Here is a 13,067-nt window from a genome sequence, read left to right as displayed (position 1 = left end):
TTCCTCTGTCCAGTCTGTCAGCAGTTTGAGCCCCTCACACCCCCTAGTGGTCAGAGTACAACTGTTAAACTGTGATGTGCTTTTGAGATCCTGGACTTTTAGCAGTTACTGCCCTGTCTTCTGATGTTTTGCACAAAATGAATCTAATAACTTTGAATACATTTGAAAATTACCCATTTCATACAATTAGAGCAAACTGAACTTAAAATGCATCTTTTTAAATCAAGAGACAGGGGTGAAAGTTCGTTCTAATAAGACACATCCAAACATGGTATTTCTTATAACATTTATTCAAATAAACAATACAGTTATAATTTGCTAGGATAAAATAATACGTTTGAACACATAAGAAGCATTTGGGAAAGAATTCCCCACAGAAGTGAAGTGGGAGAACGTGGTAAAGATGGTGAACTCTCAGAGGTGCCATGTGCAGAGCTGTTTGAGACTTCCAGCCAATCACAGCCCTGCGCCCGACGACAGAGAGCCACTTAGAAGAACCCAGAGGGGCACTGACATTTCAGTGTCATCCTCACTATGAAAATACAGGTTTAATGCAAAAGCATAACAGCGTTTTATAAAACAGTCCTTGAACTTTAGACGCCCCATGTCCCTAATCTGAGGACCGTCTGTCTGTCTGACAGAGCCCCGCCCCCTTACATTCTACCATCTCAAGGTGCATGCTGGGCTTCAGGAGGCATCAAGCCACACTGGGGAAAACAGATAAAAAAAGGAGTGAATGTCACTCAGTTTGGCTCTTGCAAATAATAGTTTTATTTTTAATGTTAAACACCTTTAAAAACAACTAAGAGGGAAACACAGGATTAGTATAGCGTTAGCAGGAGTCCTGTTCTCCAATCAAAGACTTTGATTCATCACTTAGACCCAACTCAACCAAGCACTTCCTGAAGATTCAGCAAAAGGAAAGGGGTCCACAGTATTTGGGACAGGTTAGAATAATACTACTCTACCTCCACTGCTTCACCCAGGAACCCTCAACCGAGATGGCAAAGGACATCTTACAGAACTGGTTAAATAAATATTTCAAAGTGATGCAAACGTCCTGCTCTTTGACTCCATGCATTAGGACTATGTACAAATTGAAAAATACACTATTTTGTTCTTTTGTTGTTTCATCTCACCCTGAAATGTCTTTGCCCCTTCATCAACCTCAACATTCAGGCACCCACACAGAGCCAACACACTGCAGACAGTCCAGGACAATTAAAGCTGTTCAAAACATGTCACACTAATGGGAAATTAAGTCAAAATCAAAAAACAGAAAGATTCACAAGCAAAAACAAAAGATCAGGGGTGTTACGATACAAGCCAAATGTATTTGGAGGTGTTACCCTGCTGTCTCATGACTCCACTCTGCAGCTAACAATACTGTAGTACACGTTCTTTTATTATTCTACCTTTTTATTTAAATAGAATTTACTTTTTTGTTAAACAAATCCAGGGAAACAATGCAAAAGTGGTTGGTGTGTCAGAGGCAGGAGGCCTGTGCTGCCTGGGTCTAGTTTGGGTCATTGCATCAGCGCTCTAGTTTGTCAGGACTCAAGAGTCTGTTGCACGGGGACGTGTCCTCAATCCTCGATGTACTCCCACAGGTCCTTCTCATAACCTTCATGGACGTGCTGTAGAAGCACTCTCCTCCTGCTCTCGCAGTATCTGCACAGCAACACAAAGTTTACACTGTCTGCAGAGACTCAGCCCCCGCACTCTCAGGCGCCCTCCGCACTCTCAGGTGCCCCGCAGTACTCACCTGTACTTATCCTGCACCTTCTGTTTGATGTCCTGCAGAGAGTCCTGGGAGATGTCACGCTCTAAATACCCAGACAACACCTCAGTGGCATTCTCCAGGTCGGCCTGGTTGTTCTGAGGAACAGAAGGTACATCAATGAAGAGTCTGGGACTGCAACATCTGGATTCATCTGATTTAACAAATCCTCATCTCCCTCAGGTGTTAAAGGTGTAAGGGTTAATAATCATTTATGTCAACATGTAGTACTTATAAAACATGGTAGACGTGTGCCTCATGGGTTCAGCTGTGATTAACAAAGATTTAACAACAGTTTGAGCAAATACAAAAACATCCAGCTGCAGTGCTCAGAGCATCACCTCAAAAATGATGGACTGGTTGTTCTTCTTGAGGTAGAAGGCAAAGACGTAGGTGAACATGAGTGTAGAGCGACACTGACACAGCACATCTACAGCCTTCTTTAGGAACTGCACCTCGATCCATGACATGTTGTGCTGCTGCATCTCCTCCATCTTCTGCTTGACCTGAGCATAAAGCTTGTGCTCGAAGCGCAGGCTCTGCATGTGGTTCATGTAGCGGTTACAGTAAAAGAGATACCTCTGAAGGGCCGCCCGAGAACGCTGCAAACAAAAACAGACAGTCAAACAGGCAAAGACAACTGTGTTTAAAGTGCCCATATCACACTATCTCTGTTCAAATGTTGTTTCCTCATCACAAACAGATCTGGAATTGTGTTTTGTTTCATTCACACATGTTTTACACACAAACCCTGCATATTTAGGGTGAGTTCTTCTCTCATACTGAAAAGACCCTGTTCCATCTTATGATGGCATGTGTTAATACAGGAAGTGCTCCACTGTGTTTTTAAACCCCACACCCCTTCACAGGAATAATTTAATTTAATTTCAGTCCTAGAATTGTCAATCTCTACTGAACTAAAGGTAAAAGGAGCTGTTAACTTCAAAACTACCATTTCATGACATCACAATTTGAAGTGCAAGGATTGTAGTGCAGTTAAGTGTGTAACATAACTCAATAACAATGAAACTACAGCATACAAATGTAAACTAATGCTGAGGTGGACTTGTTCTGTGGTGGCCCATAAAGGATTAATTTGTCTGTACATAATGTTTACATATAGAACATCATTACAGTTCGTGTGTATGTGTAGTAAACACTCAGCCTCTGCATCTAAAATTAAACCCTGGTGTACCTCCTAAAGCTAAACCCTGGTGTACCTCCTGAAGCTAATCCCAGGGTTACCTCCTGAGCGTCTCTGGCCGCCTTGGCATCATCTTCGTTGTATCTGTTGCAATTGTACCAGGCCGATCCATGGGGCTCCCAGGGGCCAAGACACACCCAGCAGAACTCGGCTTTGCAGTTCTGGTTTCGACAAACCATATGATTGCATCCTCCATCTTTCTCAATGGTAACGTGGCATTTTGGACACTCCTGGAATATATTTAATTATTAATATTATTAAACCTGTCCAGTAAAAGGTCTGGAGACTTTTTCATTTCCAGGATTATTCACACTGTAGATTCTCACTGAAGCATCAAAACTGTGAAACTGTGAAAATAAACTCAAAATAACTATATAATTTGGAGCCCAGTTCCATTTTTGGAATTCTGACTGCGAGTATCATAGCAACCAAAGAGCCAATGCGCTGCAAGGCTGTTGAAGGTTACGCCCCTTCCCACCCCCACTGCTGGTTTAGCAGGGAGTGGGCACTTAGCAACACTGTCAATCAAACCTGTTGCCAACGATAGAGGGAGCAACCTCAGGGAAAGAAGGCGTCTGATGTGTCTGTTATTAAGGTTATTATCTTGATTTACAGACACAGAGCAGATTAATACGAATATTTAAAACCAAAATGACAAGTCTGACAGCAGCAGTTACAGAGAGAGGGGACACAGTTTTTACATAGAAAGTGAATTGAAACCAGAGTCAATGGAGCCAGAAGTGTGCCCATGTTCACTTTGTGTTTGGAACGTCCATTTTTATATATATACGGTCTATGACCCTGATGCGGCACAGCTGTGAAGTGAAAACTATTTCATGTGAATTCCTCAAGTGGCCAAGAATTTGCTGTTCTGTCCACAAAGCAAAGGGTTGATACCCTGAGGATTTGAATATAAAACATCTATTACTTATTACTTACCGGTAATTCTGTATATCTTACTTCATATATTTGATTACTACTACTACTACTACTACTACATTTGTACCTTAGTATTTGCTGCGATCCAGTTGGACGTTTCACTGTCGTCATCACATTTCTTGATCCATTTTCTCAGCCACTAAAAGATGTTAATGTTTAAATTGTTGCCATAGTAACATAAATTTATAAATACAGGTCACATGTTCTTACCTTACACTTAACAGGATCGTGCCAGTTCTCTCCACAGTTAAAACTGTAAAAGTATAAATTGTACATTTTGATTTAAAACTGTTTTTTATTTAAAAACACATTTTAAAAAGGCCTGGACTCACCAGAACTGCCGTCCGCACTTGCAGCGAACAGGCTTGGCATCTGGGTACTGGACTTTGACAACATGGTGGCAGTCTGGAGCCGGGCACCACTTCAACAGTCGATTGCACTACAGCAAAAAGAGAGAGTCACACTCAGAGTCAAAGCTACATCTACACCAGCTCTGAGACTAAAGAGAGTCAAAGCTACATCTGCACCAGCTCTGAGACTAAAGAGAGTCAAAGCTACATCTGCACCAGCTCTGAGACTAAAGAGAGTCAAAGCTACATCTGCACCAGCTCTGAGACTAAAGAGAGTCAAAGCTACATCTGCACCAGCTCTGAGACTAAAGAGAGAGTCAAAGCTACATCTGCACCAGCTATCTCTTTACTCTAGTCTCAGAGCTGGTGCAGATGTAGCTTTGTCTCTGAGTGTAACTCTCTGAGACTAGAGTAAAGGAGCAGCACACATCAAAACTGAATCAAAATAGTAATTTGAACTGAGGAAAATAATTAAATAGTGCAGATATTTAGTTAATATGATGATGAAGCAAGCGCCATTAATCTCATTATAAGGAAAAAGTAGGTCTTTAAATAAGACTCCAACAAACATGTTCTGAAAACAAACTGAAATGCAAAGTCATCTTGTATTAGTGTACTGGTTCATGTTTCTGTCTCTCTGTCGCTATGGCTCCTGGATGTGTTTCAATTCAGGAGTGGACTCTCTGCGAATATTGCCATTGCAGTTTGAATTTAAAATGTGCAGTTAAGATTTTTTTTCTCCAAAATGGAGCAGCCTCAGTGAAGGTTGAAGATAAAGATACAGTTATGTCATACAAGTTTAGTGACTTGAGTAAAGATGAGAAACTTACCTCTACAAAACTATTGGTGATTAAATGCTGGTATTTCAACTTCACTTTTGAGTCTGTGATGAGGCGCCTGTCGAAAATAAAATATAATAAATCAGACCTATTCTGCAAACTGTTCTGTTCAGACCTTTATCCATGTTCTAGTCATTTCTTCTCATTGAGCCTCTGAAGTTGCATTTGGAGTGATTCATGTTTCAGTAATCTTTAATTTCTTATTTTCAAAACACCGTTTTGCCAGTCTACCCCCGTTTTACACCTACGGTAAGTGACCACTGTGATGTACACACCCACTGCAACGTATGTGCCCAACGTCACTTACGCACTTCCTTCTCCGGTTTTATTTTCTTAATTGGTGATACTCTTAAGATTCAGCAGTGTCATGTAGTCATTTTGGTACAAATGAAAAAAACATTTGCTGCTTGCTAGTGTGCTGGTGCCCTCTATGGATAGCTGCACGACAGCATGCAGCGCTTTGTTGTGATGAAGTTTACGGCGACGTCAGCTCCCATTGTGAACGGCAGTTTTTTAACACGGACGTCAGCGAACTTATTTCTTTTATTAAGTCGTTTTAGATAAATATTGTGATTTTAAAAAGTATACATTATAACATAATGATTCATGAGTGTCATGGATTATAACAATAGAGACTCAACCACAGTAGGGCTGTTTTTTGTATGTATGTATATATATATATATATATATATATATATATATATATATATATATATATATATATATATGGGGGTGGGGGTGTGTGGGGGTGGGGGTGGGGGTGTAATATATATATTACACACACACACACACAAACACATACACACAAGTGGACAAAATTGTTGGTACCCTTCGGTTAATGAAAGAAAAAAAACTCACTGATCACAGAAATAACGTGAATCTGACAAAAGTAATAAAAAATAAAAATTCTATGAGATTTATCCAGTGAAAGTTAGACATTGCTTTTCAACCATGCTTCAACAGAATTACATAAAAAAATAAACTCATGAAACAAGCCTGGACAAAAATGATATATGCACACATATCTACACATAGTCTATACAAACTTACATTACTGTGTTGTCGTCGACCAAAATGTCACAACTATGAGCAGGGCATGAAATGGTCTGAAAACAAGGACAGAACATCATTAAAAACCATTACATACAGGAATTACATATTAAAATTAAAGGGCCCATAAGACTCTACTCTCTGATCTCTGTTCTAATGCTGTTTTCTCATCACAAACAGACCTGGAGTTGTGTTTGTTTCATTCACACGTTTAATACACAAACCCTCATAGGGTCTCTCAAACTGAAAACACTCTACTCCACCTTGTGATGTCATGTGGTAATACAGGAAGTGCTCCACTGTGTTTTTAATCTCCATACACCTTCACTAGAATCATTTGGATCATTTCAGCCCTGGAATTGCCAATCTCTACTTAACTAAAGGTATATGACAGATTTTACTTTTGGCTTTTGCACAGAGACAGACAACTAACAGACAGACTAATAATAATAAAGTGTTACTCAAACATTTGTAAATGAAACAAAACACAACTCCAGGTATGTTTTTGAGGAGGTAACAGCATTAGAAAACAGTTTAAAGCTCACAAGAGTCAGCTTTGTGTAATATAGGCCCTTCAATAACGCCGCTGCCTTTGTTCAGTCCAGATAATGATAATGATGATAAAATTGATTATTTTAATGATAAACTAATCAACATTATTCAGATTAATCATTGCAGCCCAAAGGAGTAGTAAATACAAAACCAAAGACAACTCATTTGAAACTCTGGACTCTCACCTGCCCCATTCCTTCTTCTATAATTTTGGTAGTCAGGTAGTCTCCCCAACACTGCATACAGAACTTGTGTCCACACTCCAGGCCCGTGAAATACTGGGAGCACGAGGTCAAAGGTCACACTCAAAAACGTCTCCATTTGTTTAAAAGTTTGACGTTTTCATAAAAGGTCAAACCTACTGAGTTTGGGAAGTTGAGATAGCAGATCTGACAGGGCATGTCTTGTGCCGATGATCTCGTGTTGATTGGAGGACGAATCCGTGGCTTTTTACTAGGGTTTATGACATGACATTCTGAGAAAAGTTTATCCAAGTTACCGTCGAAATACCTGCAGAACAAGCCAAGTTACAGATGCTATTTTAGATAAATAATAAATATGTAAATAAATATACCCACCTTTCCATAAGCTTTTCTTTGTCCCAATTAAAGTGACTGAGCAGGATTCGGGTTATTGTGGCTGGATTCTAATAGAGATAAAAAAAACAACAACATGCAAATTAATATAATACAAAATATGCATGACTAGTCAAAAGTTTGAACACACCCTCATTATTTTTTACTACTTTCTACATTTTAAATAGACAAAGAACAATTGAAATATATAGTGAGGAGTCCAAAGTGTCAGGTCTGAAGACTAACTAAACCTTGGTCTGGAAAAAGAATCCATTGAAATGAATTAACAGCCGACCAGATGAGGGGGTGAGGAGTCATTTATGGAAGAGGTATAGCTGTATAAATGCATACAACACATCCATGACAAGTGTGTGCTTGGAGCTTTTGCTGGTGCATCTCTTCATATCATTTGTATTTCAAAATAAATCCCATTACAGTCTTAACTAGTGATATGACATGAATGAGTCTACTCTTTTGAACCATTTTAACACATCTGAGCCTTGGTCATGTGTCTGTGATTAGTTTGTAGATAAAATGACTTCTTAGATTGGCTTCTGTCATATAAATAAATTGTAAAAGAGCCGGTCTTTTGAACGGCTCTTTGAAATGAGCAGATCCAAAAGATTGGGATCCCACAAAAGAGCCGACAGTCCTATCACTAGTCTTAACACACTGGACATGTTGCCTAACTTGCTTTCCATTCATATTTGCACCTTTACATAAACTACAAGCAGAGGAGGATTCTAGTGGAGTGGAGTTCATGGAATCTACTGCATTTTCACAGATACAAAGCTGTGTCTGCTGTGGTGCGGCAAAGGCCAGGATCCTGGATGTAACACACATCTAAATGAAGTACTCAGTTCTGTTAAGTAAAACCAGATACAGAGGTAAAAAAGTATTCAAGTAAAAGTATCACATGAAAAAAAATCTACTTGAGTAAAAGTATTTCACACAAGTATTGTTCATTTGTTAAAGTGATGCTGATAAAAAATGATTGATATTTTGTCACAGTAACAATATGAATGTGAACAATATGTTTCTTCTTCTTCTTTTCTTCTGAATTTTGTGTATTTATTTTTGTTTTTGCTCAAGCCCAAAGCTTGAACTCAAAAACTTTAGTCAGGATGTTACCACAAACATGGTAAAAAAAAACAAAAACCCTCAAATCACTTTTTAGTCCACTTAATATGTAGAGGAGTAGAAAGTACAAATACCGCTTTCAAATGTAGTGAAGTAAAAGTAAAAACCATCCACTGTTAAGTACAGATACCTGAAAGTACTGTACTTTTTGACCGTCCACCACTGGTCCATGTGGCTCTTCAAGTTTTTTTATTTTCACATAAAACCCACAGCAATGGCTATTGGTATGAAATACATAAAAATGGAAAAGTAAACCAACACTAATTATTTAAAGCACTGGCCATGACTCAAAAATTTGGTTTGTAGATGAAATGAAAAACAGCAGCAGTTTGTTCAAAAATGTGAGAATGTTTTGAGGTGAAAGTATTTAGTATTTGGTTTTAAGTTTGAGCGCTTTTTGTCTTTGAGCCTTTTGTAAATTCCATTGTGTAAAACTCCTCTGAGAGTAGTCTTACAGCAGCATTGGATCTATCCTTGGACACAGCTGGTGCCTCCTCCAGGGGCTGGAGCTGACTAAGTTATGAGACTCTCACTTAAGGATTAGCCTGAGGATTGTACATTTTTTTTGGACCGTGGGCGAAACCAGAGACACAACCAGCCAAATGTTTGGACACTTAATTTCTGTTTCTTCTTTATTTCCAGGATTATTCACACTGTAGATTCTCATTGAAGCATCAGCACTATGAGTGACACGTGAATGTAGTAAAAATAAATACACTCAAAATAACTCTAAACTTGTTAAATTCTCCTTTACCCTTTGCGTTGACCCTAGGTTTATCTTTTGTTATTTCTTGACCCTGAGGCTCATCTGTGAAGTGAAAACCATTTTAAGGACTTCATCATGAAGCTCATTGAAAGAAGGACAAGGATTTGAGCTGCGCAAAAAAGGGAGGAGACTCTGAGGGTTTGAATACAAGTTATTTAATATTTTTCTTTGCTGTATAATTCCACACATCTCAATTTATACTGACCTTATTCGGCCCTGCCCACTTTTGCAGTAAATGCCACTAAACTGTATTTTCTTTGAGCAGAATCCCATTCATTTCACTGGAGAATTGGGGAAATGTTTTGATGCTAAAACTTGATATAAAGTAGTGTCAATTTGTTTAAAACATTCTATGTTCATGTGACCAACACAACACTTAAGACAGCGGTGTAGTCCCTCTGTAGTCCCTCTGTAGTCCCTATAAAACTGATTTATTGTCAAAATCAGCCCCATGCAAAATAATAGAACCTAAATGATGATGGCAGCGCTCACGGAAATTTCCTGAATAAGGTGAATATTTGAAGTTTTCTGCGTGTTTCAAATGTAGAAAAAAAAAAAAAAAAAAACAAAACACCGACTGAGCTGGTGTGCCCAAACTTCTGCCTGGTCGTGGACCTGCTTCAAACCAATAATGAATCATACAACAGGGTACATTTTTCAAACGCAGCTTCAAATATATATATAAAAAATCCCGGCTTGTGTAATATTACACAATTTGACCATTACAAAACAGAACAAACCCTCCTCACTATAATGTTCTGGTCTCTGTTCAGGTTGGGCCAGTGCAGCTTTGTGACACCAGCCTCAGGTTTTACATGTTCATTTGCATCAGCTGCTCTACAGTGTGTGTCTCCTGTAAACAGGAGACACACATTATTATTATTATTATTACTATTTTCTTATTAGTTTTTATTGGTAAAGATCAGATTTGCTGGAGGTCAAGGAAATGTGGAAGTGTGAGATCAGATAGAGCAGGTTACAGTAAGTTATGGTATAAAACTTTACTCTCCTTCTGGACTTTTGGATATTTGAACTCCAACCTCTAGGGCGATGGGTGGGTCTGTCACGATAGCCACTATATTGACTTATCGTTCACTATATATTACATGGAACAATTATTTTGGGGATCAGTATCTGTCATTTGCACATTTTCTTTGCGCTACTGGGACATTTTTTTTCTATATGATAAGACTCAAGCTGTAGAAGGTTGAATGTAATAACATCTATGACAAAAAGAACCAAAATGCTTCATTCTGGTAATTACTGCAGGTCATGTTTTTTTAACAATATTGTAGATTTAGAATAGCATTTGTGGTTTATATCTGTTCTTTTTTGGGGGTTTTTGTGTCAGCCGTCTATAGCGATACATTGCTCTTCAAAATGTCTTATCGTGACAGGCCAAGAAATGGGGAGTATTCTGCACCTGGGTCATGTGTTTATTCAAATAAATCACAAAAGATTTACATTACTGATTAACAACTTGAGCATTTGTAGAACTGAACGTATTTTTGCAAGATCTGAAGGCGTGTCACTTCAGGAACGACTAGTACAAACACAAATTTGTAGCTGTACAACATGAAAATATGCATTTTATTTTATGTATTTAAACAATACTCCCTCTGCCTGTCAGATCCTCTCAGTCTTTAACACAGTTTAAGACTAGGCCTGTTGGGATAATCAGTATATATCCATGTATCATTCAGTTTATGAAAGATGGAGCTATATATGGAGCTATATATTTTTGGGGTTAATATTTTTTGTGTTACTTTTTCTTTGTTCTACTGGGAGAATTTTGGTTATTTTTTTAGATGTATAATAAGCTTTAAGTCATAAAAATTTGAATAAATTACTTGTCTGACTCATTACAGACTCAAACAGTAGAATGAAACACTCGAGTTGTTGGTTTATTTCTTGCAGCTCATGGTTTTTAGAAATAAATTGTAAATTTAGAATATTTTTTATGGTTTAAATCTGCTATTGGGTTTTTGTGTCAGTGGCATTTTTATCATTTATTGTCTATATTTACTTCAGGAACATATCGCTCGTGACAAGCCTATGTAAGACTATACTGAAAACCCACCTCTTCTCCCTGGCATTTAACACAAGCTCGACAGGATATGTTGGTGTTTTATTTTGTTTGTGTTATCTGTATATTTGTTTTGTGTTGACTTTTATGTAAAGCACTTTGGTCAGCTCAAGTTGTTTTATAAATATGCAATTTAAATAAACTTGTACTGAATTGAATAAATATCTAGAAAACAGAGCCTTCACATGAACCCCTCAGGACCACAGGGGCCGGCTCTTAGGAAATGGAGGTCTAACTCAGAATCCACTTGAGCTGAGCGGCAGAAGTGTCACTTTTATCACTCCAAAATAGACAATACTGCCATTTTAATAACATCATTAGTCCAAAGTGGCTAATACATTCTGTAATCTAACGGCAAATGTTGATGACCAAGCCTTTCATATCAAATATAGCCTTGTTAGTTGTTCCACGCTGAAGTCCACCGTCTCTGGACACACGTTACTCCTCGGGCACTCCAAAACAAGCTCTAAAGCTCCAGACAATCACCATGATGATACACGGGAGGAATTATTCATTAAACTGTGATATTCTGGTCTGATGTGCCTGCTAGCATAACGGTTTCAAGTGGGCTAAGAATGCTAACTAGCGCGTTAGCATTAGCACGTTAGCAACAGCGGCTCCCAACTTTTCAACAGGATTAGGCTACTTCCTGGATGTACAGTGACAAAGTTCACAATTCCATGGAGTGACTGTGTGACTCATGCTAATCACTGTTTAACACTACACTTAAACATCACTCCTGTTTCAGTTTAGAGCGTTGCTAATGTAGATGTTAAGTTCCAGCAGATTAAGTATTGCAGTGAGGCTAATGCTAATGCTAATCTAAGCTAATGGCCTTGTACAGTTAGTCGAATCTGGACCGCGGTGTTTCCTGACGATGACACGCCACAATATCTACCTGGATGACCTCGTTGACCTCCCGGATACACTCCACCATATGCTGGAGGATCTGTTCGGCTGTGAGCACCTCGAAGCGGTAGTCTTCCTCCTCCTCCTCCCCGGGGCCGTGTCCTCCGCCTGTCTCGCTGCATTCGTCCCGCTCTCCTCCGGCCACCACCGGCTCCACCAGCTCCACCTCGCCGAGGTCCAGGGTGTCGTCCTCGGGCTCCTCTTCGCCGCTGTCCTCGCTGCATTCCTCCTCCTCGTCGTCGTACTCATAGTTATAACCCTCGTCTGAGTCCATTCCGAGGGAGATTCTGAGCCAGTGCCAAACGCACCGAAGCCGAAAGCGCCACAGACGTTTGTTATGGAACAATACGAACAGCAAATGATCCCAGGCTGTTTTTCAACTGCAGCGAAAATAACAACAAAACGTCTCCGCCGCTGACCCAACAAAGAGACGCAGCGTCACGTTCTGACGCTGCCTGACGCCTCGTGACGTCACGGACACGGAAAACTATCAAATAAAAATCACAAAAATCAAATAAATCTCATAATTTCAATGTAATTAAATTTATTTTTAAAGACTCAGATTAAACAGCGATCACTGAAGAGCTCACGTGTCTCTGAGCAGCAGAGGTAATGTTCAAAATATATCAACACTTACAATCATTTGAAACAACAATACAACAATAAAAAACAAACAACAAAGTGACTTATTATAGACTACAGATTGTTACAGTGTTACATGTTATTATCGAGGCTGAATTAATTAGCACAGTTTTGAACTAATCATATAATGTGAAGCCATACAGTCTCTGAGTCACAGCCAATGAACTGAGATAAAATATGTCTACAGCACCATTAACATAGCAAAAGAAGAAGCTTAAATCTGTCAAATGGACAA

The 13,067-nt window shown here is 39.0% G+C and overlaps 1 protein-coding gene across 1 annotated transcript; it reads right to left on the bottom strand.

Annotated features, from left to right (window-relative positions):
• Nucleotides 1–269: 269 nt before the first annotated feature.
• arih1 (ariadne ubiquitin-conjugating enzyme E2 binding protein homolog 1 (Drosophila)) lies at nucleotides 270–12,638 on the bottom strand. Its single transcript, XM_033967694.2, has 13 exons — nucleotides 12,180–12,638; nucleotides 7,293–7,360; nucleotides 7,077–7,224; nucleotides 6,900–6,992; nucleotides 6,163–6,218; nucleotides 5,104–5,170; nucleotides 4,256–4,362; nucleotides 4,134–4,176; nucleotides 3,991–4,062; nucleotides 3,026–3,214; nucleotides 2,122–2,382; nucleotides 1,766–1,878; nucleotides 270–1,671 (listed from the first exon to the last, which is right to left on the bottom strand). Exons 1-13 carry the CDS (start codon nucleotides 12,462–12,464, stop codon nucleotides 1,587–1,589), a joined length of 1,587 nt encoding a protein of 528 aa, XP_033823585.1. The 5' UTR covers nucleotides 12,465–12,638; the 3' UTR covers nucleotides 270–1,586.
• Between the last annotated feature and the right edge of the window lie 429 nt (nucleotides 12,639–13,067).

The sequence above is a fragment of the Periophthalmus magnuspinnatus genome, chromosome 6 (assembly GCF_009829125.3).
Source record: "Periophthalmus magnuspinnatus isolate fPerMag1 chromosome 6, fPerMag1.2.pri, whole genome shotgun sequence".
In the NCBI taxonomy this organism is placed as follows: domain Eukaryota; kingdom Metazoa; phylum Chordata; class Actinopteri; order Gobiiformes; family Gobiidae; genus Periophthalmus; species Periophthalmus magnuspinnatus.
The sequence above is the reverse complement of the archived record's forward strand: the minus strand, read 5'-3'. Positions and strand labels throughout refer to the sequence as shown.

Coding starts and splice junctions, on each gene's coding strand:
- arih1 (XM_033967694.2), bottom strand. CDS start 12,464: ATGGACTCAGACGAGGGTTATAACTATGAGTACGACGACGAGGAGGAG. Junction 7,361..12,179: donor AGGTCAACGAGGTCATCCAG/GTAGATATTGTG, acceptor TATCTCTATTAG/AATCCAGCCACAATAACCCG. Junction 4,177..4,255: donor AAGTGCGGACGGCAGTTCTG/GTGAGTCCAGGC, acceptor ATACTTTTACAG/TTTTAACTGTGGAGAGAACT.